The sequence below is a fragment of the Nerophis lumbriciformis genome, linkage group LG02 (assembly GCF_033978685.3).
Source record: "Nerophis lumbriciformis linkage group LG02, RoL_Nlum_v2.1, whole genome shotgun sequence".
NCBI lineage: Eukaryota > Metazoa > Chordata > Actinopteri > Syngnathiformes > Syngnathidae > Nerophis > Nerophis lumbriciformis.
In genome coordinates this window covers 13,041,953-13,069,910 of record NC_084549.2, presented here as the reverse complement: position 1 = coordinate 13,069,910, position 27,958 = coordinate 13,041,953, and the positions used below count along the sequence as shown (strand labels likewise).

Here is a 27,958-nt window from a genome sequence, read left to right as displayed (position 1 = left end):
TCTACGGCTTTTCACACACTCACAAGTGAATGCAAGGCAAACTTGGTCAACAGCCATACAGGTCACACTGAGGGTGGCCGTATAAACAACTTTAACACTGTTACAAATATGCGCCACACTGTGAACCCATAGCAAAACAAGAATGACAAACACATTTCGGGAGAACATTCGCACCATAACACAACATAAACACAACAGAACAAATACCCAGAACCCCTTGCAGCACTAACTCTTCCGGTACGCTACAATATACACTCCCCGCTATCCTCCCCCCCCCAACCCCACCCCCCTCCCACCCTGCCCACCTCAACCTCCTCATGGGAGAGCATGTCCCAAATTCCAAGCTGCTGTTTTGAGGCATGTTAAAAAAAAATAATGCACTTTGTGACTTCAATAATAAATATGGCAGTGCCATGTTGGCATTTTTGTCTATAACTTGAGTTGATTTATTTTGGAAAACCTTGTTACATTGTTTAATGCATCCAGCGGGGCATCACAACACAATTACCGTATTTTTCGGACTATAAGTCGCAGTTTTTTTCATAGTTTGGCCGGGCTCCAGTGCGATTTATATATGTTTTTTTCCTTCTTTATTATGCATTTTCGGCAGGTGCGACTTATACTCCGAAAATTACGGTAGGCATAATAATTAGTGGGGATGTCCGATAATGGCTTTTTTGCCAATATCCGATATTCCGATATTGTCCAACTCTTAATTACCGATACCGATATCAACCGATACAGATATCAACCGATACCAATATATACAGTCGTGGAATTAACACATTATTATGCCTAATTTGGACAACCAGGTATGGTGAAGATAAGGTCCTTTTTAAAAAAAATAAAAAAATAAAATAAGATAAAAACATTAAAAAACATTTCTTGAATAAAAAAGAAACATAGAAACTATTAATTAATGAAAATGAGTAAAATTAACTGTTAAAGGTTAGTACTATTAGTGGACCAGCAGCACGCACAATCATGTGTGCTTACGGACTGTATCCCTTGCAGACTGTATTGATATATATTGATATATAATGTAGGAACCAGAATATTAATAACAAAGAAACAACCCTTTTGTGTGAATGAGTGTGAATGGGGGAGGGAGGTTTTTTGGGTTGGTGCACTAATTGTAAGTGTATTTTGTGTTTTTTATGTTGATTTAATAAAAAAAAACAACCAAAAAACCCGATGCCGATAATAAAAAAAACGATATCAATAATTTCCAATATTACATTTTAACACATTTATCGGCCGATAATATCGGCAGACCGATATTATCGGACATGTCTAATAATTAGAGATTAGATAATAATGTGTTAATTCCATGACTGTATATATCGGTATCGGTAATTAAGAGTTGAACAATATCGGAATATCGGACATCGGCAAAGAAGCCATTATCGGACATCTCTAATTACAACATTGGTTATTTTTTTTTTGCTTTGTTGGACAATTTTAGTTGTTTTCCTTTCCATATTCTCATGCACTCCAACACAAACATTGACGCTGTTTTTTCATAATGAGTTAACAACTCTTGTTAATTATGGCCCGTTTCCAATTACCGCCCAGTCGTCTTTGCCGCTGAGGCAATTAATCAACCCGACAATAATGAGATTATTGAGGCCGGGTGTATTGATGATGGTTTTGGCTGACTGGTGAGGTTTTATGACCCACATGTGTCGCTTGTCTGGTTCCTCAGTTAGGACTTTGTTGTAATGAAAGTGTTTCCCACTACACAACTCGCGAGTAATGAGCTTACACAACCCCCATCCCCCTTCGACACACTTTCCCCTCCCGTAGACCACCAGCTCCAAACAGAAGCACTGGGTGGTGTGTTGATGACCTACATAGGTCACAGCATCTCAGCCCCCACCTTTCGCCTCCATCCCCCTCGCTCACTGTCAGTCGTGTTGCTCACACGTAAGGAATTTATGTCTGGGCCAAGATGGAGGAGAATTCCGGCGGTTCTTTCCAACGGGCCACATCAAAGCGGGGAAATTATACTTTGTCCGTCGGATGAATAACGCTTCCGTCGGCTAACGCATTCCACATGGATTTAATTAGCATCACATGCAAGAATGGATTAATTTTTAGTCCTGTTATGACTTAGATACAACTATTCATACCCGACCAATGGCGGACAGGAGTGTTGGGCAAACTTTTGTTGTCTTGCCACATCGCACTTTAAACGTTGTGGTTTCATTCATCACAGATTGTTTTGTTGATGTTTTTTATTTATTTATTTTTTCTAAGTTTTCTACCAACCCTTACCCGTTTTTGACCTAAAGCATGGGTGTCAAACTCTGGCCGAATTTGGCCCGCGGGATTATATACAGATGGGGGGCGGGTGGCGGGGTTGGGGGGGCAGGGTTTGGTGGTAGCGGTGGTGTATATTGTAGCGTATTTGAGAGTTAGTGCTGCAAGGGATTCTGGGTATTTGTTCTGTTGCGTTTGTGTTGTGTTACGGTGCGGATGTTCTCCCGAAATGTGTTTGTCATTCTTGTTTGGTGTGGGGTTCACAGTGTGGCGCATATTTGTAACAGTGTTAAAGTTGTCTATACGGCCACCCTCAGTGTGACCTGTATGGCTGTTGACCAAGTATGCCTTGCAATCACTTATGTGTGTGTAAAAGCCGCATATATCATGTGACTGGGCCGGCACGCTATTTGAATGGAGGAAAAGCGGACGCTATAGGCAGTGGCGTTAACGCACACCCCCTATATTGTTGTACGGGTGGAAATCGGGAGAAATTCGGGAGAATGGTTGCCCCGGGAGATTTTCGGGAGGGGGCACTGAACTTTGGGAGTCTCCCGGGAAAATCGGGAGGGTTGGCAAGTATGGGACCAGTGGACATCTTATATGTAATAGAATAATAGAAATGTGTAGGGGGGGTGTATGGTGTGTGGTCATTAAATATGTATTCTGATATATGTTCTTCACAGGAAATGAGCCAAAGTCAGTGAGTCTCAGTTTGAAAAAATAATTAATTATATCATTTTTCTTTTAATAAAAAAATGAAAACGGCTCCCACAGACCCGAACACCACACAAGGGTTAAGTACGACTGCAAAGTGAGCCACCATGGGGCCAAAGAAAGTTGCGAGTGCCAGTACTTAGATAAGGAAGGTGAGAAACACTATTGAATTCAAGAAAGAACTCTTAGCAAAGTACAAAGGTGGCGTCCGCATCACCATCTCCACATATTCACCAACAATAATCTTCAGTGTGTTTATTCATCCATTTCATTCTATATTTATATGTATGTTAAATTACTGCATGTAAACATATAATTCATCTCTCTAAAAAAAAAGGTTTTGTATTGATAATTTTGGGTGCCTGGAGTGGATTAATTAATTATTTTCTCATGTTTTCTTTGGTTTAACTCTGACCTTTGAAACGGACTAATAATGAAATGTTTTACTGTGATGTCAATTTTTAACACTCCACTCTACAGCATGCCACAATAATGCTGTTCAATAAATAAAAAATGGTGGGCAACATGTGGCTCATGGGACGTATACTGCATGCATTATATCTAGCCTAACATGCCACTCAAAAACAAATTAAACCCAATCGTTCGACCAATTTTCGTGAAAAGGTGTGTGATTGCCATTGCCAATTAGTGCTATTTAATGCCGATCATAAACGCAGATCCCCTCTGGCTGACACTCTATGTATTTTTAGACACCCGGCTGACAAGCGGCTAGTAGTTGTGTGTCTCTATACACAGTGTGGAGTCTAAGGTAATAATAATAATCACCTCCACTACGGCAAATAAACTGCATTTCTTAGTATCTGAGGTGTCATTATCAAGTACTATTATCACTGGAGGGCGAGGGTAAACATGTTACACACCGAGAATGCTAATAGCTAAGCTAACCGCTACCCGTAAGAGGAAGGGTGACTCGATCTATAGCAGGCCTGGGCAATTATTTTGACTCGGGGGCCACATTTAGAGAAAAAAATGTGTCTGGGGGCCGGTACATCTATCTATCTATGTATATATATATATATATATAAATATAAATATAAATATACGCACGCAAGCACACGCACGCACGCACACACACACACACACACACACACACACACACACACACACACACACACATATATATAAACAGTGACACTCTGCTGTACAATATGTGTGTGTTTGGGTCCTATTTTTAGGAACACTAATAGAAAACCTCACAATAATGTCTGATTGAATGCTTAAAACGTTATGACAGACCGCCTTAAGAAACGGAATGGAATTTTACATGTTCTACTGAAGGAGACACCCAGAATATACATGAATATGAAGAATGTGGGATTTACAATATTAACTATGAACGATAAAACACTGAATATTGACAACGTATGAACGTCACACCCACTCTCCATCCACATATTTTGCAATCAACAAAAATGCAACAAAAACAGTGAAATATGAACGCGAAAAGAGTAAAAAAAAAAAACCCCACCTACGATCTGATATAATATCACTTTTCTTGTAAAACTTTGTTGTAAAAATCTCCTTCCGCGTCTGTCCCTGACACCTGCATTTTAGGCTCTGGAAACACTCTGTGGAAACGCTCCCCACGCTGCTTGGGGCCTCGTCTGAGCTGCTGTGACTTAGATTACCATAGTAACTAATTAGATGACCATAGTAACTAGTATATAATTCAAAAGCGCAGAATCTAACCATTGAAATACTTTGTATAGATCAAGATTTAGGGTCATTAGAAAACATCACTGCACATCATAATGGCAGCTACAGTTTACATCCTAAAGATCTAAAAAAATTATTTGGGAATGTCCGGCGGGCCAGATTGAAAAGCTCAATGGGCCGCATGTGGCCCCCGGGGCCTTAAATTGCCCAGGTCTGATCTATAGGATCATTATGACTAGAGTGATTAGGTCAATATTTTTATTTTCTCAAAAAAATCATTGTTTTGTCGTTCTTGCTATTACTTACCGACTCATTTGAGGGCAAAAACCGAACGTTTTAAAAGAGTAGAAGACAGTCGCTTCTGTTGAGTTATTGTGTACTATTTGTTTTGATCAAACTAATTCCATGCAATAAAAAGAAAATAATGTGTTGATATTATTAAACTGTCAATAGCACTCACTATAAAGACATTGAAAAATAGAAAATCCCTACAAGAATATTGCACTAAACCTCTGTTTATCATAATTGTATCTGACTTTGAGTATAAGTAAGACCCGGGCAAAACAAGATTTTCAATCCGGCCCGCTGGATGTTCGACATGATTTTTTTAGACCTTTAACATCAAAACTGTCGCCGCCATTATGATGTGCAGTGCTGTTTTTAAATGACCGTAAGTCTTCAACTATAGAAAGTATTTCAATTAGAGATGTCCGATAATGGCTTTTTTGCCGGTATCCCATATCCCGATATTGTCCAACTCTTAATTACCGATTCCGATATCAACCGATATATAAAGTCGTGGAATTAACACATTATTATGCCTAATTTTGTTGTGATGCCCCGCTGGATGCATTAAACAATGTAACAAGGTTTTACAAAATAAATCAACTCAAGTTATGGAAAAAAATGCCAACATGGCACTGCCATATTTATTATTGAAGTCACAAAGTGCATTATTTTTTTTAACATGCCTCAAAACAGCAGCTTGGAATTTGGGACATGCTCTCCCTGAGAGAGCATGAGGAGGTTGAGGTGGGCGGGGTTGAGGTGGAGAGGGGGGGTGGCGTCCCGGAAGAGTTAGTGCTGCAAGGGGTTCTGGGTATTTGTTCTGTTGTGTTTATGTTGTGTTACGGTGCGGATGTTCCCCCGAAATGTGTTTGTCATTCTTGTTTGGTGTGGGTTCACAGTGTGGCGCAAATTTGTAACAGTGTTAAAGTTGTTTATACAGCCACCCTCAGTGTGACCTGTATGGCTGTTGTGTGTGTGAAAATCCGTAGATATTATGTGATTGGGCCTTTAAGGTTTATTGGCGCTCTGTACTTCTCCCTACGTCCGTGTACCACTCCGTACAGCGACGTTTTAAAAAGTCATACGTTTTACTTTTTCAAACCGATACCGATAATTTCCAATATCACAATCTCTAATTTCAATGGTTGAAATCTGCGCTTTTGAGTGTTTTTTGAGTTATTACGGTAATCTACGTCACAGCAGCTCAGACCAGGAACAAAGCAGAGTGGGCGGGGTGTGTTTTGGGAGCAGCCAGCCCGAAACGCATGTGTCAGGAGCAGATGCAGAAGCACATTTTTACAACAAATTTCTGCATAAAAGTGATAATATATCATATTGTAGGTGTTTTTTACCCTTTGCATTACTATTTTGGTTGTGTTTTGCTTGATTGTAAAATATGTCTATGGAGGAGCGATGTTCATATTTTGTTAATATTCAGTGTTTTATTATTCATAGTTAATATTGTAAATCCTAAATTGTAAATCCATATTTTGTTACATTTTTGTTGTGTTTTGCTTGACGGTAAATGATACACAACTATCGAGGAGCCGGTCTGAGAAGTAAAAGAGGAGCAATGTTCATACAATGTTAATATTCAGTGTTTTATTGTTCATAGTTAATATTGTAAATCCCACTTTATTAATTTTAGTGTACATTTTGGGTGTCCCATTCAGTAAAAAACTGTAAATGTATTTTCCGGTTTTTTTTAGGTGGTTTGTCATAACTTTTTTAGAATTCTATCGGACATTGTGACTTTTAGTATTAGTGTTCATAAATTATTAAAAAAAGGGACCCAAACACACATACTGTACAGCAATTTTTTTTTTTTACAGCTAAATGTGTATATATAATTTATACACATATACACATTGGCCTCCCAGACACATTTCTTCTCTCAATGTCACCCCCGAGTCCAAATATTTGCCCAGCTCTGGTATAAGTAGGGATGATACTCGAAACCAATTTTCCCGGTTGTTCGATAAGAAAAGAACCTCGGACTCGAATCCTTTTTTGAGAACCGGTACCCGTTATCGAGACCACTATAGTAAAGAAAAAGAGTTGGTTCTTTATTCGAATCCCTGGGAACGAATCCCGTCCCGACCAGAAATGCCCCGTGAGACATCACAAGAAATGACGTCACGTAGCTCAGTCATTAGGCGCAAATAGGGAAAGCAGGAAAAACAATGGACCGGAAAAAGCGCTCCAAGGTGTAATAAAGTTCAAAACAAAAGGTATAATCCAATGAATAACTTTACTGAGAGAATTGAGCAGGGTACAAACACATGACGAATGCTTTTATGACCAACCGGAAACATAGCAACCAGGCTAGCAACGCACCTCCTTTACGGCAGCTGTCGCAACGTTCTTAAAGCAACCGCAGCACATACATATATACACAACATATCTCCCTTTTTTAACTTTTGTTTTTCTTTCCTTGTAAACAAAACAAAATCACACTGTATATGTGTTGTCTGTCTAATTATAAATAATGCAGACGAGGCGTGTTGGCTGAGTTCTTGACGTTTACTTTCACAGCGTGCTCATAACCTCATTCTTAGCTGCCGGGTGGCGACATGCAACAACACTTTTCGGGGCTACCGCGCATGCTCGTCACTCCCGTTGCATGCTGGGTAGAGTAGTTGTTATATTCCCTAGCTCATAACATCACATCTTTCCCCCTATAAAGAAATAATGTTAACTCAATAAAGTGTATTTCTTTTTTTAGCTTTAACTTTTCATTTTTTTAGCATTGTAACCACATTTGCAAACAACTTTTCTCTTCATAGAATTTTCTTTCAATAAAGAAATAAAGTGCAAAAATGTCAAAGCATCATAACAAACAGTTATGTCAAATAGCAGCAGAAGTGCACTTTTTGGAGAGCTGTATTATTTTCAGTTTTGTGCCCAAGGGACTGATTTTATTTAACACTATATTATTATTTATACACCTATAGCAGGGGTCGGCAACCTTTACCACTCAAAGAGCCATTTTGACCCGTTTCACACATTAAAGAAAACAATGGGAGCCACAAAACTCTTTTAAATTTAAAATGAAATAAACACTGCATACAAAGTTTTTTTTTTGCTTTGTGCTATGTATAAACCAGGGGTCTCAGACACGCAGCCCGCACCTTAATATGAACATTTTATGTTAGTGCGGCCCGCGAGTTTTATATGAATGGCGCTTGACAGCGTCATACTTGCCAAACCTCCCGATTTTTCCCGGGAGACTCCCGAATTTCGTGGCAACTATTCTCTCGAATGCCTGCTGATTTTCACAACAATAATAAGGGTGTGCCGTGATGGCATTGCCTTTAGCGTCCTCTACAAGTTGTACCAACAGCGTGCCAGCTCAGTTACATGTCATACGAGGCTTCTGCAAACACACATGAGTGACTGCAATGCATACTTGGTCAACAGCCATACAGGTCACACTGAGGGTGGCCGTATAAACAACTTTAACACTCTTACTAATATGCGCCACACTGTGAACCCACACCAAACAAGAATGACAAACACATTTCGGGAGAACATCCGCCCACCTCCGTGCGTCGGTTGAGGTGGGCGGGGTTGGGGGGGGCGGGGTTTGGTGGTAGCGGGGGTGTATAATGTAGCCCGGAAGAGTTAGTGCTGCAATGGGGTTCTGGGTATTTGTTCTGTTGTGTTTATGTTGTGTTACGGTGCGGATGTTCTCCCGAAATGTGTTTGTCATTCTTGTTTGGTGTGGGTTCACAGTGTGGTGCATATTAGTAAGAGTGTTAAAGTTGTTTATACGGCCACCCTCAGTGTGACCTGTATGGCTGTTGACCAAGAATGCCTTGCATTCACTAGTGTGTGTGAAAAGCCGTAGATATTATGTGATTGGGCCGGCACGCAGATAGTATGGTGAAAAAGCGGACGCGACGACAGGTTGTAGAGGATGCTAAAGGTAGTGCCATCAGGGCACGCCCTCAATATTGTTGTCCGGGTGAAAATCGGAGAATGTTTGCCCCGGGAGAGGCACTGAAATCCGGAAGTCTCCCGGAAAAATCGGGACGGTTCCGGAGCCGCATGCGGGTTGCAGACCCCTGACCTATAGTGATCACAGAGACAGGTTGTTGTTGTGTTACTGTATATATTTGTTTTTCTGAAAAATACTTTGGGTAACAACAGTCAATATTTATTTATTTTATTTTATTTTTTTAGGGGGGGTAACAGTCAATATTTATTTATTTATTCGATTTTATTTTTTTCTTATATAATAAAAGTGAGCTTTTGTTAAACCAAATATTGTGTTTTTTTTTCCATATACAACAACCTATCTGGACTCCATAAGACAGGGGTCGGCAACCCAAAATGTTGAAAGAGCCTTATTGGACCAAAAATACAAAAACAAATCTGTCTGGAGCCGCAAAAAATTAAAAGCCATATTACATACAGATAGTGTGTCATGAGATATAAATTGAATTAATATGACTTAAAGGAAACTAAATGAGCTCAAATATAGCTACAAATGAGGCATAATTATGCAATATGTACATATAGCTAGCCTAAATAGCATGTTAGCATCGATTAGCTCGCAGTCATGCAGTGACCAAATATGTCTGATTAGCACTCCACACAAGTCAATAACATCAACAAAACTCACCTTTGTGGATTCATGCACAACGTTAAAAGTTTGGTGGACAACATGAGACAGAAAAAGAAGTGGCATAAAACACGTCCTAGAAAGTCGCAGAAAGATATACATGTAAACAAACTAAGGGGAGTTCAAGGACTGCCAAAATTAGTAGGACAAAACGGCGCTCGCCAAATACTCGAATCAGTGAAGCATGTTTAATATAAACAGTGTGCTTTATAACAATTAGGGAGGTTTGTGGCATGTTTGTCCTCCTACAGAAACCATATTAAAACAAAAAATATATTTTTTTCCCCTCAACTTTTTCCATTTTTCATACATTTTTGAAAAAGCTCCAGAGAGCCACTAGGGCGGCGCTAAAGAGCCGCATGCGGCTCTAGAGCCGCGGGTTGCCGACACCTGCCATAAGAGAATCGATAAGGAATCGGTTCGATATGAGGATTCGATAATAGACTCGAACGCGATACTTTCTTATCAAACATCATCCCTAGGTATAAACCATGATTTTATGATTATTTTTTTATTACTTACTTTAGAGTTTCCGGTCTTCTTGAACTTCTGTGCGATGGACTGGTAGGAGGACATGACAACAAAGACTTGAATAGCCATGTTGAAGACGCTCATGGGGATCAAGTAGGAGACGTAGTTCCTAGAGGATGAAACATCACAACACAAACCATAAATCAATGAATAATAGAGCTACAAATATTATGTTCATCAAGTACCTGTCTCCCTTGCTGTAGTCCAGAGTGCAGCAGGTCCTGAGGGGCTCGTAGTCGTACTCCCCCCAGCCGATGAGAGGCATTGCGGACCAGAAGGCGGTGAAAAGCCAGATGAAAATGACCAGCGTGATGGAGCTGCTCCACTGCAGCTTGGTCCCTAGGAAGGTCAAAATATAATGTAAATAATCCAATAATAACACTTGTAGAATTTCCCACGACAAACAGGTGACTTACGAGTGCAGTACTGGTGGTATCGATCCCAGGCGATGGCGGCGATGAAGTGGATGCTGGCGAGGGCCGTGACAAAGCCCTGGAAGCCGTGAGTCTGACATCCCTCAGAGCCGTAAGGCCAGTACCTGAGGGGGTAGAAGGATTTTTTTGTATTATTATTGTTGGCCCATTTCATGTTTGGAGGTAGGTGAGGCACCAGCAGGCCATCCTTCACTTGCATAATCTCTGCTGTCATGACAATGGAACACAGTCAGGCCCTGATTACAGCATGGAAATCCTCTGCCTGTGCACTTCATAACATTGCTATTAACTGAGTACTAGCACCCCCCGTCCCTTCTCTCCCTACACCATGCAGCCTTGATTGCTATTGATTTTACACTCTTCCTCTGTAGGAATGGGTACACAGTATAGCTAAACATTTAATTAAAAGCATGCCAAACGCAACATTTTTTTTTAAATTAATTTTTTCAACATATGTTTTGGAGATATATTTAAATACCATTTTGCATTTTTTCTTTAAAAAAAAAAAAAAAAAAAAAAAAAGGTTTACGTAGAAACACATTTTCATTTAAAATGACACATTTGGTAATTTTATTTATAAGCAATCGGTTTGTTTGGATTAAAAATACATTCATAAATATTTTGGTATAACATTGTGGAGGCAGATGCCTGCAGGAGCAAAGGTCACCGCCTCTGTCCATGGTGCTGAAGACAGAGCACCATCAGACGGGGGCGTGACAGTGCTGACGGCGAGACACAGCTGGCAGGTGATTACATTTCACAGGTGGTAGGTGTTAATCTAATCATCTGTTGTCTTTAACAGTAAGCGGCCGGGAGCAGAAGGAGAGAGAGGATACAGACGTGACCGAAAAGTCACTGGAGAAAGACAGTGTTAAAACAATTGATCATTAAAACCTTGTTAAAACCGGCACACTTGGCTCTTGTGCCGTGTCTACAGTGGAGCTGCTAGGAAGCAACTTCCACAAACATGTATTTGTACACATTTCTTAACGACATATTTAAATATATGTCTATTTTTTTAAGTGTTATATGCATCTTCAAGTTTTTGTTTTATACCAAATCCAAACAACATTCACTTATCTTTTTATTCCCCAGACAGAGCAAATAATTAATTGCATTTTAACACGTAAATTTGACATATACAGTATGTAAATGCCCATTTAACATTTAAAAAAAAATACAAAACATATGTTCCTTGATAAAAACAAAAATAATTTCAATTTCAAATGATACATTTCAGAGGCATGAAACAACAATTCGAGAGGTTTTTTTTTAACAGTTGGTTTGGAATATAGAAATATATTTATACATTTTTTAATATAATATACATTTTTATGAATACAAGTATTTTTTATTTTTAAAGTATATGTTTAGATACGGTATATACATCTCCAAATTTTTCCTATTATACCAAGTCCAAACAAAATTAACTTGTCTTTTTCTTCCAGATAATAGTTGCATTTTTACATATACAGTAAATTGGACATACATGCATCTCCAATATTTTGTTTTTATTAGGAAAAGCAAACACAAAATAGGCTGTATTTTAAAAACTTATGCATGAGCAACATTTGTGAGTATTTGATACATTTTATCTGAAGGTATTTTTGTTGGTTAATTCATTTTATTTTGTTTTTGATGCATTTTTTTGTCGACCGCATATCAACATCAGTGTTGATACATTTGAATTTGTGACGCTTTTCTAAAGACTAAGACACTTTACAACAAGAAATAAAAGTAGAATTAGTAAAAACAAAAAAAGCAATCAATACAGAAATATCAGTCATTTACTTAACCCAGCAGACACAAGACATTAAAACAACGTTGAGAAGTTGTTGAGTTAGGTCCTGACCTTTGAGCAACTCAAACATAACGTTGGAACATTGCTTTTTGACGACGTTTAATCAATGTCGCAATCTGACGTTGATTTGATCACTGAATTTTGGTCATTTCCCTACCAAAATTCTACAGCACAAATACCATGTTGAAACAACGTTGATTTGATCATTGAATTTTGGTCATTTTCCAACCCATATTTTGCAACACAAATACAATGTTGAAACAACATGCTTTTTGACAACGTTTAATCAATGTTGAGTTCTGACGTTGATTTGACCATTGAATTTTGGTCATTTTACAACCCATATTCTACAACACAAATATAACGTTGAAACAACATGCTTTTTGACATTTATTCAATGTTGAGTTCTGACGTTGATTTGACCATTGAATTTTGGTCATTTTCCAACCAATATTCTACAACACAAATATAACGTTGAAACAACATGCTTTTTGACGACGTTTATTCAATGTCAGGTTGTGACGTTGATTTAACATTTGAATTTTGGTCATTTTCCAACCCATATTTTGCAACACAAATACAACGTTGAAACAACATGCTTTTTGACGACGTTTAATGAATGTCGCAATCTTATGTTGATTTGATCATTGAATTTTGGTCATTTTCCAACCCATATTCTACAACACAAATACAACGTTGAAACAACATGCTTTTCGACGAGGTTTATTCAAAGTCAGGTTGTGACGTTGATTTGACCATTGAATTTTGGTCATTTCCCAACCAATATTCTACAACACAAATACAACGTTGAAACAACATGCTTTTTGACAACATTTAATCAATGTTGGGTTCTGATGTTGATTTGACCATTGCATTTTGGTCATTTTCCAACCCATATTTTGCAACACAAATACAATGTTGAAACAACATACTTTTTGACGATGTTTAATCAATGTTGGGTTCCGCCGTTGATTCGACCATTGAATTTTGGTAATTTTCCAACCAATACTGTACAACACTAATATAACGTTGAAACAACATGCTTTTTGACAACATTTATTCAATGTCAGGTTGTGACATTGATTTGACCATTGAAATTTGGTAATTTCCCCAACCAGCAACGTGTATCCAACGTTAGACACCAACGTTGTCTCAATATACAAATTAGACTATTTTTTAACACTGTTTCAAAGTCAGTTTTAAAGGTTATGGTTATGGTATTTTTTTCATTTAATTTTTTTTTTTGGTCATAAAGAAATACAATCATGTGTGCTTCCGGACTGTATCCCTGCAGACTGTATTGATCTATATTGATATATATATATATATATTGTGTTTTTTATGTTGATTTAATTAAAAAATAAAATTAAAATTAAAATTTATTTTTTTATTTATTTTTTTATTTCTTGTGCGGCCCGGTACCAATCGGTCCACGGACCGGTACCGGGCCGTGGCCCGGTGGTTGGGGACCACTGATATAACGTACACTTATTCAGCCTGTTGTTCACTATTATTTATTTATTTTAAATTGCCTTTCAAATGTCTATTCTTGGTGTTGGGTTTTATCAAATAAATTTCCCCCAAAAATGCGACTTATACTCCAGTGCGACTTAAATATGTTTTTTCCTTCTTTATTATGCATTTTCGGCCGCTGCGACTTATACTCCGGAGCGACTTATCCTCCGAAAAATACGGTACTAAAAAAACTACAATTTTATGTACATTAACAAAACAAATAATTTTTTGTACATTTTATTACGTTTACCCAATCGACATGAAATTTGGCTAAATGTGCGGAAAAGTCAGAAACCCCCCCAAAAAATTTCACGTTTTTTATAGAGATGTCTGATCATATCGGCCTGCCAATATTATCGGCCGATAAATGCTTTAAAATGTGATATTGGAAATTATTGGTAAAACACAAGATACACTTACAATTAGTGCACCAACCCAAAAAACCTCCCTCCCCCATTCACACTCATTCACACAAAAGGGTTGTTTCTGTCTGTTATTAATATTGTGGTTCCTACATTATATATCAATATATATCAATACAGTCTGCAAGGGATACAGTCCGTAAGCATACATGATTGTGTGTGCTGCTGGTCCACTAATAGTACTAACCTTTAACAGTTAATTTTACTCATTTTCATTAATTACTACTTTCTATGTAACTGTTTTTATATTGTTTTACTTTCCTTTGTATTCAAGAAAATGTTTTTAATTTATTTATCTTATTTTATTTTATTTATTTATTTTTTAAAAAAGGACCTTATGTTCACCATACCTGGTTGTCCAAATTAGGCATTATAATGTGTTAATTCCACGACTGTATATATCGGTATCGGTTGATATCGGTATCGGTAAATAAAGAGTTGGACAATATCGGAATATCGGATATCGGCAAAAAGCCATTATCGGACATCCCTAGTTTTTTTCCTTCTTTATTATGCATTTTCGGCAGGTGCAACTTATACTCTGGAGCGACGTATACTCCGAAAAATACGGTACTAAAAAACTACAATTTCATGTATTTTAGCAAAACAAATAATTTTTTTATTTTTTATTACGTTTACCCAATCGACATGAAATTCGGCTAAATGTGCGGAAAAGTCAGAAGACCCCCCAAAAAATGTTCACGTTTTTTGTAGAGATGTCCTGTATTATCGGCCGATAAATGCTTTAAAATGTAATATCGGAAATTATCAGTATCGTTTTTTTTTCATCGGTTTCGTTTTTTAATTTTTTAATTTTTTATTTTATGAAATCAACATAAAAAACAACATACACTTACAATTAGTGCACCAACCCCCAAAAAAACCCTCCCCCATTTACACTCATTCACACTCATTCACACAAAAGGGTTGTTTCTTTCTGTTATTAATATTCTGGTTCCTACATTATATATCAATATATATCAATACAGTCTGCAAGGGATACAGTCCGTAAGCACACATGATTGTGCGTGCTGCTGGTCCACTAATAGTACTAACCTTTAACAGTTAATTTTACTCATTTTCATTAATTACTAGTTTCAATGTAACTGTTTTTATATTGTTTTACTTTCTTTTTTATTCAAGAAAATGTTTTTAGTTTATTTATCTTATTTTATTTTATTTTTTAAAAAAAAGGACCTTATCTTCACCATACCTGGTTGTCCAAATTAGGCATAATAATGTGGTAATTCCACGACTGTATATATCGGTATCGGTTGATATCGGTATCGGTAATTAAAGAGTTGGACAATATCGGAATATCGGATATCGGCAAAAAGCCATTATCGGACAGCCCTAGTTTTTTTCTTCTTTATGCATTTTTGGCAGGTGCGGCTAATACTCCGGAGCGACTTATACTCCGAAAAATACGGTACTAAAAAAACTACAATTTCATGTATTTTAGCAAAACAAATATTTTTTTTATTACGTTTACCCAATCGACATGAAATTCGGCTAAATGTGCGGAAAAGTCAGAAGACCCCCAAAAAAATTTCACGTTTTTTATTTTATTTTTTTCCCTTGACATTTCCATTTTTGCTCTAATATATTATAAAAGTATATTGGCCATGTGGGCGTGGTCGGGACTCGAACGCATCTTTTTTTTTTTTTTTTTTTTTTTTTTACCTGAGGAAGCTGGAGAAAGCTGCCACCGTGGCGTTCATGGAGATGCCCATGTCGGCCATGGCTAGACTGAACACCAGGAAATTGCTGGGGGTCCTCAGCTCCCTCACTTTGAGGAACGCCGCGATGGTGACCGCGTTGAGGAGGATCCCCAGCAGACCTTAACGGAGGAGGACAGACTGTTAAATAAACACATTTGGACGCATGCGTCATTGCGCACAATGCAAGAAATAGACCTACGTTGGAATGGATGGCGTTAGGTGACAAATGTGCAGAAAGAGAGCGTGCGCATTCCAAAAGACTCACCCTCGACAAGTAGACACGACCCCAGGGAGAAGACGTCAAACTCGGAGAAACCCTCCGGTAACGGGTACGACGAGACCATCCTTGCAGCCGTTCGCTCCCAACAACAACAAAAACAAACACGCACACGCACGCTTCTCTCTCCTCGCTTGTTTACGACGCGCCGCGGCCTGATTGGAGGACGCCGGCTTTTTAAAGGGCCATTTCACGTGAAAAGCACGCACTTCATTATGTAAAGCCACCACCCTTCTCTTTCTGTCGCCCCAATCCGCGCAGGAATGTCTTAAAACCGCCCAACTCTTATGGGCTCAAGCGTATTTGCCCTGCGCGGCTGCAAAGCCCCGAAATTAGTCGGACAACGAGCCTTTTGTTGCGTCCGTGTGTGTGTGTGTGTGTGTGTGTGTGTGGCGAGGATGCAGAGGATGAGGAGGAGGAGGATGATGATGTCAGATGACGAGACCCCTGCCTGCAGACTGCATGCATGCACACAACAGGTGCGCACTATACATCCATCATTAGCAGACGTGCACTATATTGCCGAAAGTATTTGGCCACCTGCCTTGACTCACATATGAATTGTTTGCGTCTGACCAGTCTTCCTCTCAGGGAATACATGCAAGTCACTGGTCAATCCCAAATTCTTCCAGATGACATATATGCAGAGTGAGAAGGACCATCAAGACAGAATAGGAATATTATCAAGTTTTACTAAAGCTTTAGGAGACCCGTCCTGCAGTCCGTTAATAGCAGCATCTACAAACCCCGTTTTCATAAGAGTTGGGAAATTGTGTTAGATGTAAATATAAACGGAATACAATGATTTGCAAATCCTTTTCAACCCATATTCAATTGAATGCAAAACAAAGACAAGATATTTGATGTTCAAACCCATATATATATATATATATATTTTTTTGCAAATAATAATTAACTTGGAATTTCAAGGCTGCGACGTGTGCCAAAGTAGTTGGGAAAGGGCATGTTCACCACTGTGTTACATGGCCTTTCATTTTAACTGAGGAGACACATTTGTTAAGCTTCTCAGGTGGAATTCTTTCCCATTCTTGCTTGATGTACAGCTTAAGTTGTTCAACAGTCCGGGGGTCTCCGTTGTGGTATTTTAGGCTTCATAATGCGCCACACATTTTCAATGGGAGACAGGTCTGGACTACAGGCAGGCCAGTCTCGTACTCGCACTCTTTTACTATGAAGCCACGTTGATGTAACACGTGGCTTGGCATTGTCTTGCTGAAATAAGCAGGGGCGTCCATGGTAACGTTGCTTGGATGGCAACATATGTTGCTCCAAAACCTGTATGTACCTTTCAGCATTAATGGCGCCTTCACAGATGTGTAAGTTACCCATGTCTTGGGCACTAATACACCCCCATACCATCACAGATGCTGGCTTTTCAACTTTGCGCCTATAACAATCCGGATGGTTCTTTTCCTCTTTGGTCCGGAGGACACGACGTCCACAGTTTCCAAAAACAATTTGAAATGTGGACTCGTCAGACCACAGAACACTTTCCCACTTTGTATCAGTCCATCTTAGATGAGCTCAGGCTCAGCGAAGCCGACGGCATTTCTGGGTGTTGTTGATAAACGGTTTTCGCCTTGCATAGGAGAGTTTTAACTTGCACTTACAGATGTAGCGACCAACTGTAGTTACTGACAGTGGGTTTCTGAAGTGTTCCTGAGCCCAAGTGGTGATATCCTTTACACACTGATGTCGCTTGTTGATGCAGTACCGCCTGAGGGATCGGAGGTCACAGGCTTAGCTGCTTACGTGCAGTGATTTCTCCAGATTCTCTGAACCCTTTGATGATATTACAGACCGTAGATAGTGAAATCCCTAAATTCCTTGCAATATCTGGTTGAGAAAGGTTTTTCTTAAACTGTTCAACAATTTGCTCACGCATTTGTTGACAAAGTGGTGACCCTCGCCCCATCCTTGTTTGTGAATGACTGAGTATTTCATGGAATCTACTTTTATACCCAATCATGGCACCCACCTGTTCCCAATTTGCCTGTTCACCTGTGGGATGTTCCAAATAAGTGTTTGATGAGCATTCCTCAACTTTATCAGTATTTATTGCCACCTTTCCCAACTTCTTTGTCACGTGTTGCTGGCATCAAATTCTAAAGTTAATGATTATTTGCAAAAAAAAAAAAAGTTTATGAGTTTGAACATCAAATATGTTGTCTTTGTAGCATATTCAACTGAATATGGGTTGAAACTGATTTGCAAATCATTGTATTCCGTTTATATTTACATCTAACACAATTTCCCAACTCATATGGAAACGGGGTTTGTATTCTGTACCATTGGAAGAGCATATGTGGGTTAGAGTTGAACGTATGGTCGGACTGACCATGATACAAAATGTTTTGATTGTTTGTTATGGCTAAGGGATTCAAGGATGTTGCAGAACAAACAGGTCCAAAACAACTGGACCTTGACACATGAGGGAAACACATAAATAACTAAGTAGACCAAGTCCATGCATGGTTCGCATGATTCTCGATTCATCCAACGTCTCCGGAGACGTTGTCTGTTTGCATGGCAATTCAATCCAACCTTGTACCATTTGATTATGGGTAAATAAAACTTTTGTACTAAATACACTTTTGTTCCACCACACTTCCAGATGACATATATGCAGAGTAAGAAGGACCATCCAGACAGAATAGGAATATTATCAAGTTTTATTAAAGCTTTAGGAGACCAGTCCTAGTACAGTCCGTTGATAGCGGCATCTCGAAGCGGTCTGAAAATCAAACGGGAAGAGACAACTTTATTGAATACGAAAACAACCCCCACCCTGCCCAGAAAGGAATACAGCCTCATTGTTCTAATACTGATAAGGTAAAAAGTAGAGATGTCCGATAATGGCTTTTTTGCTGATATTCCGATATTGTCCAACTCTTAATTACCGATTCCGATATCAACCGATACCGATATATACAGTCGTGGAATTAACACATTGTTATGCCTAATTTTGTTGTGATGCCCCGTTGGATGCATTAAACAATGTAACAAAGTTTTCCAAAATAAATCAACTCAAGTAATGGAAAAAAATGCCAACATGGCACTGCCATATTTATTATTGAAGTCACAAAGTGCATTTTTTTTTTTTTAACATGCCTCAAAACAGAAGCTTGGAATTTGGGACATGCTTGAGGAGGTTGAGGTGGGAGGGGGGGGGGCGGGGGGGGGGGGGGGGGGGGTGTATATTGTAGCGTCCCGGAAGAGTTAGTGTTGCAAGGGGTTCTGAAATTAAACAATGGATGTCCGCTAACTTCTTGCAACTCAACGCCAAGAAAACGGAAATGCTGATTATCGGTCCTGCTAAACACCGACATTTATTTAATAATACCACCTTAACATTTGACAACCAAACAATTACACAAGGCGAATCAGTAAAGAATCTGGGTATTATCTTCGACCCAACTCTCTCGTTTGAATCACACATTAAGAGTGTTACTAAAACGGCCTTCTTTCATCTCCGTAATATCGCTAAAATTCGTTCTATTTTATCCACTAGCGACGCTGAGATCATTATTCATGCGTTCGTTACGTCTCGTCTCGACTACTGTAACGTATTATTTTCGGGTCTCCCTATGTCTAGCATTAAAAAATTACAGTTGGTACAAAATGCGGCTGCTAGACTTTTGACAAGAACAAGAAAGTTTGATCATATTACGCCTATACTGGCTCACCTGCACTGGCTTCCTGTGCACTTAAGAAGTGACTTTAAGGTTTTACTACTTACGTATAAAATACTACACGGTCTAGCTCCGTCCTATCTTGTCGATTGCATTGTACCATATGTCCCGGCAAGAAATCTGCGTTCAAAGAACTCCGGCTTATTAGTGATTCCCAGAGCCCAAAAAAAGTCTGCGGGCTATAGAGCGTTTTCTATTCGGGCTCCAGTACTATGGAATGCCCTCCCGGTAACAATTAGAGATGCTACCTCAGTAGAAGCATTTAAGTCCCATCTTAAAACTCATTTGTATACTCTAGCCTTTAAATAGCCCCCCTGTTAGACCAGTTGATCTGCCGTTTCTTTTCTTTTCTCCTCTGCTCCCCTTTTCCTTGAGGGGGGGGGGGGGGGGGGCACAGGTCCGGTGGCCATGGATGAAGTGCTGGCTGTCCAGAGTCGGGACCCGGGGTGGACCGCTCGCCTGTGCATCGGCTGGGAACATCTTTGCGCTGCTGACCCGTGTCCGCTCGGGATGGTGTCCTGCTGGCCCCACTATGGACTGGACTCTTACTACTATTATGTTGGATCCACTATGGACTGGACTCTCACAATATTATGTCAGACCCACTCGACATCCATTGCTTTCGGTCTCCCCTAGAGGGGGGGGGTTACCCACATATGCGGTCCTCTCCAAGGTTTCTCATAGTCATTCACATCGACGTCCCACTGGGGTGAGTTTTTCCTTGCCCGTATGTGGGCTTTGTACCGAGGATGTCGTTGTGGCTTGTGCAGCCCTTTGAGACACTTGTGATTTAGGGCTATATAAATAAAGATTGATTGATTGATTGATTGATTCTGGGTATTTGTTCTGTTGTGTTACGATGCGGATGTTCTCCCGAAATGTGTTTGTCATTCTTGTTTGGTGTGGGTTCACAGTGTGGCGCATATTTTTAACAGTGTTAAAGTTGTTTATACGGCCACCCTCAGTGTGACGTGTATGGCTGTTGATCAAGTATGTCTTGCACACACTTGTGTGTGTGAAAAGCCGTATATATTGTTTGACTGGCCCGGCACGCAAAGGCAGTGCCTTTAAGGTTTATTGGCGCTCTGTACTCCTCCCTACGTCCGTGTACACAGCGGCGTTTTAAAAAGTCATAAATTTTACTTTTTGAAAACGATACTGATAATTTCCGATATTACATTTTAAAGCATTTATCGGCCGGTAATATCAGCAGTCCGATATTATCGGACATCTCTAGTTGCGTCTGACCAGTCTTCCTCTCAGGGAATACAAGTCACTGGTCAATCCCAAATTCTTCCAGATGACATATATGCAGAGTAAGAAGGACCATCAAGACAGAATAGGAATATTATCAAGTTTTAAGAAAGCTTTAGGAGACCAGTCCTACAGTCCGTTAATAGTGGCATCTAGAAGCGGTCTGAATATCAAACGGGAAGAGACAACTTTATTGAATACGAAAACAGCCCCCCACCCTGCCCAGAAAGGAATACAGCCTCATTGTTCTAATACTGATAAGGTAAAAAGTAGAGATGTCCGATAATGGCTTTTTTGCTGATATTCCGATATTGTCCAACTCTTAATTACCGATTCCGATATCAACCGATACCGATATATACAGTCGTGGAATTAACACATTGTTATGCCTAATTTTGTTGTGATGCCCCGTTGGATGCATTAAACAATGTAACAAAGTTTTCCAAAATAAATCAACTCAAGTAATGGAAAAAAATGCCAACATGGCACTGCCATATTTATTATTGAAGTCACAAAGTGCATTTTTTTTTTTTTAACATGCCTCAAAACAGAAGCTTGGAATTTGGGACATGCTTGAGGAGGTTGAGGTGGGAGGGGGGGGCGGGGGGGGGGGGGGGGGGGTGTATATTGTAGCGTCCCGGAAGAGTTAGTGTTGCAAGGGGTTCTGAAATTAAACAATGGATGTCCGCTAACTTCTTGCAACTCAACGCCAAGAAAACGGAAATGCTGATTATCGGTCCTGCTAAACACCGACATTTATTTAATAATACCACCTTAACATTTGACAACCAAACAATTACACAAGGCGAATCAGTAAAGAATCTGGGTATTATCTTCGACCCAACTCTCTCGTTTGAATCACACATTAAGAGTGTTACTAAAACGGCCTTCTTTCATCTCCGTAATATCGCTAAAATTCGTTCTATTTTATCCACTAGCGACGCTGAGATCATTATTCATGCGTTCGTTACGTCTCGTCTCGACTACTGTAACGTATTATTTTCGGGTCTCCCTATGTCTAGCATTAAAAAATTACAGTTGGTACAAAATGCGGCTGCTAGACTTTTGACAAGAACAAGAAAGTTTGATCATATTACGCCTATACTGGCTCACCTGCACTGGCTTCCTGTGCACTTAAGAAGTGACTTTAAGGTTTTACTACTTACGTATAAAATACTACACGGTCTAGCTCCGTCCTATCTTGTCGATTGCATTGTACCATATGTCCCGGCAAGAAATCTGCGTTCAAAGAACTCCGGCTTATTAGTGATTCCCAGAGCCCAAAAAAAGTCTGCGGGCTATAGAGCGTTTTCTATTCGGGCTCCAGTACTATGGAATGCCCTCCCGGTAACAATTAGAGATGCTACCTCAGTAGAAGCATTTAAGTCCCATCTTAAAACTCATTTGTATACTCTAGCCTTTAAATAGCCCCCCTGTTAGACCAGTTGATCTGCCGTTTCTTTTCTTTTCTCCTCTGCTCCCCTTTTCCTTGAGGGGGGGGGGGGGCACAGGTCCGGTGGCCATGGATGAAGTGCTGGCTGTCCAGAGTCGGGACCCGGGGTGGACCGCTCGCCTGTGCATCGGCTGGGAACATCTCTGCGCTGCTGACCCGTGTCCGCTCGGGATGGTGTCCTGCTGGCCCCACTATGGACTGGACTCTTACTACTATTATGTTGGATCCACTATGGACTGGACTCTCACAATATTATGTCAGACCCACTCGACATCCATTGCTTTCGGTCTCCCCTAGAGGGGGGGGGTTACCCACATATGCGGTCCTCTCCAAGGTTTCTCATAGTCATTCACATCGACGTCCCACTGGGGTGAGTTTTTCCTTGCCCGTATGTGGGCTTTGTACCGAGGATGTCGTTGTGGCTTGTGCAGCCCTTTGAGACACTTGTGATTTAGGGCTATATAAATAAAGATTGATTGATTGATTGATTGATTCTGGGTATTTGCTCTGTTGTGTTACGATGCGGATGTTCTCCCGAAATGTGTTTGTCATTCTTGTTTGGTGTGGGTTCACAGTGTGGCGCATATTTTTAACAGTGTTAAAGTTGTTTATACGGCCACCCTCAGTGTGACGTGTATGGCTGTTGATCAAGTATGTCTTGCACACACTTGTGTGTGTGAAAAGCCGTATATATTGTTTGACTGGCCCGGCACGCAAAGGCAGTGCCTTTAAGGTTTATTGGCGCTCTGTACTCCTCCCTACGTCCGTGTACACAGCGGCGTTTTAAAAAGTCATAAATTTTACTTTTTGAAAACGATACTGATAATTTCCGATATTACATTTTAAAGCATTTATCGGCCGGTAATATCAGCAGTCCGATATTATCGGACATCTCTAGTTGCGTCTGACCAGTCTTCCTCTCAGGGAATACAAGTCACTGGTCAATCCCAAATTCTTCCAGATGACATATATGCAGAGTAAGAAGGACCATCAAGACAGAATAGGAATATTATCAAGTTTTAAGAAAGCTTTAGGAGACCAGTCCTACAGTCCGTTAATAGTGGCATCTAGAAGCGGTCTGAATATCAAACGGGAAGAGACAACTTTATTGAATACGAAAACAGCCCCCCACCCTGCCCAGAAAGGAATACAGCCTCATTGTTCTAATACTGATAAGGTAAAAAGTAGAGATGTCCGATAATGGCTTTTTTGCTGATATTCCGATATTGTCCAACTCTTAATTACCGATTCCGATATCAACCGATACCGATATATACAGTCGTGGAATTAACACATTGTTATGCCTAATTTTGTTGTGATGCCCCGTTGGATGCATTAAACAATGTAACAAAGTTTTCCAAAATAAATCAACTCAAGTTATGGAAAAAAATGCCAACATGGCACTGCCATATTTATTATTGAAGTACGGCAACCATAAAAAATGGCCTTATTTGCTTTATTTTAACAAAAAATCTTACAGTATATTAAACATATGTTTCTTATTGCAATCAAAGAACAATTTTGTCCTTAAATAAAATAGTGAACATACCAGACTACTTTTCTTTTATTATTAAGTATGCAAACAAAGGCTCCTAATTTGTCTGCTGACATATGTAGTAACATATTGTGTCATTTATCATTCTATTTTGTCAAAATGATGAGGGACAAGCTGTAAAAATGTACTATCTGGTTATTTTCCGTTTCAACATGTTCTATCTGCACTTCTGTTAAAATGTAATAATCACTTATTCTTCTGTTGTTAGTGGGAGAGCGGTGGCGGGTTCACCCGGACAATCCCCCGGGCTGAGGGGGGAATGATGCTGATGGGACCCCAACTGGATCAGGGGGGTCGGGCATGGGGGAGAGGCCGTGGCATGGCCCAATTCCAATGGCCTGAAAACAGTTATGTGGGCCGGCTTAATCCTATCATTAGAGACAGTCTCAGGACTGCCCCCAACGTCCACGACCAGGCTCTTATCCCCGTACTGTAGAACCTTAAATGGCCCATTGTGGGAAGGGGTTTGGGGGGGCATCATGACGGAAGAAAATTAAATCCGCCGAGCGCGGGCTGGGGGGAACCCGTAAAACGGGGGTGCCGTGATGTGAAATGGGGTCGGGTGTGAACACCCTGATGGCCTCCTGGCCGCCGACCAGGGTGTACTGGCATCAGGAATGAAATCACCCGGAACTCGCGGCACAATCTCGGCAGACGAGGCATTTAGGTCCTGTTAGGAGGCGGACTTGAGGCACATAGGGCAGCCTTCATGGAGTATATTTTTCCTTTATATTATAGCGGTGGGCCAAAGAAAAGGCAAACTAAATACAATTATACAGAGGGGTGTGGGGACCCCTAGAAGTAGTTGTAGGGTGTCCCCAGCTAAATGACAGATAGTTAATAGTAATGGACCCTTATTGGGTTCATATGTACTCTCTCAGTTACGTTTCGGGATGGTTTCCTGCTGACCCACTATGGACTGGACTCTCACTATTATGTTGGATCCACTATGGACTGGACTCTCACAATATTATGTCAGACCCACTCGACATCCATTGCATTCGGTCTCCCCTAGAGGGGGGGGTTACCCACATATGCGGTCCTCTCCAAGGTTTCTCATAGTCATTCTCATTGACGTCCCACTGAGGTGAGTTTTTCCTTGCCCTTATGTGGGCTCTTGTGATTTAGGGCTATATAAATAAACATTGATTGATTAACATTGATATTATACACATGGACACTGTGGAGGGGGGAGTGGCCTGCGGTCCTGCCGCGGAACGGGGTGTGCCAGGACTGGCCTCGAAGACAGCGACGGGTGAGTAGATGGCCCAGGTGGGCCCCACGTTGGGCGCCAAATTGTGGAGGTTGCCCTCCAGTGGGTTCCTTAGACCAGTGGTCCCCAACCTTTTTGTAACTGCGGACCGGGGGGCGGGGGGGTATGGTATTTTTATTTTTTGTCATAAAAAAACACAATCAAGTGTGCTTACGGACTGTTTCCCTGCTGACTGTATTGATCTATATTGATATATAAAGTAGGAACCAGAAATATTAATAACAGAAAGAAACAACCCTTTTTTTGGGGGGGGGGGGGTTGGTGCACTAATTGTAAGTGTATCTTTTGTTTTTTATATTGATTTAATAAAAAAAAAAAGATATATATATTGTGCGGCCCGGTACCAATCGATCCACGGACCAGTACCGGGCCGTGGCCCTGTGGTTGGGGACCACTGCCTTAGACCACCAAACACTGCCATGAGAGCCCAGATCAGGGTTACAACACTGTTTTATTTCCATAACAAGAGTGCTAGTGTTTTGTTTTCAGCCAAAGGTTTTTCTGTGTCCGTCTCTCACTCTCTCTCTCTCGCTCCCATTCCAGCCCCAACTCCGTGTCTCATTCCGGCTGCTGCTAATAAAGGCGGCAGGTGATTAGATAAAAAGGCCCACCTGGGCCATCTACTCACCCGTCGCTGTCTTCGAGGCCAATCCGGCAGGCGCGCAGGCCACGCCCCCCTCCACAGACACATAGATAGAAATGCAGTTAAATGTAGCTTTGATGTACAAACCGTTTGTAAATGTGCCTGTTACTACATTACACATATACTTACATCATGTATATAAAACCCTGATGGAGGTGTTTGCCCTCCCATTTTCTTATTAAAACAGCTGTAGGCGAAAACAAAAAAAGAAGACACCTCCTTCAATTAAATGCCTAGTACTCTCTACAGTTTATTTGGGGGGCAAAATGGCTGAAAACAGCACTTTTCCGAGACGATTATATCCATGATAAATATTATTTTAAAAAGTCCTAAATATCAATTTAATTATATCTAAATATACAATTATTTTTTTTCCAAATAAAACAATATAAGAAAAATTAACAGCATTGTTATATGATTTTTTTTTTTTAAATAATGAGTCGTAAAAAGGCAAACGTTCCATAAGTTAAAGTCTTGGCACTCTCATGAACGATAAGATGCTTAAGCAAAGTGTAAAAAATGCCATCAAGTGTTGTCATCATCCCATGTTTGATGTCGCAACAACAACATTTGCAGCTTTTCATGCCTTGTAACAACCCTGACGTTGTTGAGCCACCCTCAGGATTATAAGGTCAAGAATCTTGGGAAATATAGGGGAAAATGTCCCCAATCATATGAAAGTATGCGCTTTTTTTTCATTTGAATCACGAATATGGCATCATTTATTTATTCCTCGATACATGCAAACTGTAGCATTTTGTTTACAGTATATCTGAAAAATAATGACATACATGAAACAGCGACAATATGTTGTTGCGAACACATTGATCACATTCTCAAAATGCTAGAATGACATTGCATCTAAATAAAGTACTTATGTCATGCAGTCTTTGGCTTTATTTAGCAAATACGATTAAGGATTTGCACAATATATGGAATGCTTGAGTTTTCCAACAAGCGGGGATATGGTTGCCCAACAGGTTAAAAGCCTCATTCAGGCTAGTAAAGCCACACATACTTAAAGGCCGCTCACCCACAAGGATTTAGATGCAAAAAGGTGCAATAAAACTTTAATACTGACGTAGATTATGAATTTATATGATTTATTTGGGAGAGTGTCTTGTGCGGTAGAGATCTAAAGAGAGGTTTGTGTATAAAAACTCGGTTTTATTCTAGTATAAGGCAGCCTGTCCTATACTGAACTGTCTTGTCCTCATTGGCACTTCGTAATGTGACACATAACCATCAATTTTAATAAGCAAATGCTCAAAATTATTAACCTCTTAAGGCCCAAGCTGTTTGTTGACATGTTTTTATTTTTATTTTTATTTGCTATTTGGGCTTATTGGACCCTAATTAGAATAACAACTACAAATCATCTTTTGATATGATGTACTTAGTCCATAAGTACACAAACGTGTACTTCATGTGTAGTGACATGCACATTTTAATTTTTACACTTTATTTTTCCAAATTCCATTGTATGTTATACTCTTCTGACACCACCAGATGGCAGTATAAATGTCCACATAAGCAGCCATAAGACCCCAATTCAGTAGTGTACACAGTTTTGGAAATAAGAGCTAAAAGGTGCTGTCCACGCATGTGGCCACTAAGGCCTTTAGAGGTTTTAAAGGGGAACTGCACTTAAGCCATATAAATAAACATCTAATTTTTTTTATCTAATTAGTTGATCGATATAATATACACAGAAGTTAAAAAAAAATAATTATATATCTTTAAAACATGCCGAAAAAATGCATATCCTCTGAAAGTATAACTCATGATAGCCACA

General features: G+C 39.9%; 1 protein-coding gene across 1 annotated transcript in view; it reads right to left on the bottom strand.

The window, feature by feature from the left end:
• Positions 1-16,608, bottom strand: part of rgra (retinal G protein coupled receptor a) — a 28,875-nt gene extending 12,267 nt beyond the window's left edge. The window contains exons 1-5 of the mRNA XM_061938854.2: positions 16,261-16,608; positions 15,958-16,114; positions 10,519-10,640; positions 10,288-10,441; positions 10,094-10,211 (exon numbers count right to left, since the gene is read on the bottom strand). Coding sequence (XP_061794838.1) covers positions 10,094-10,211; positions 10,288-10,441; positions 10,519-10,640; positions 15,958-16,114; positions 16,261-16,339 — 630 coding nt within the window. The 5' untranslated portion in view covers positions 16,340-16,608. The remainder of the gene's footprint in view (positions 1-10,093; positions 10,212-10,287; positions 10,442-10,518; positions 10,641-15,957; positions 16,115-16,260) is intronic.
• Between the last annotated feature and the right edge of the window lie 11,350 nt (positions 16,609-27,958).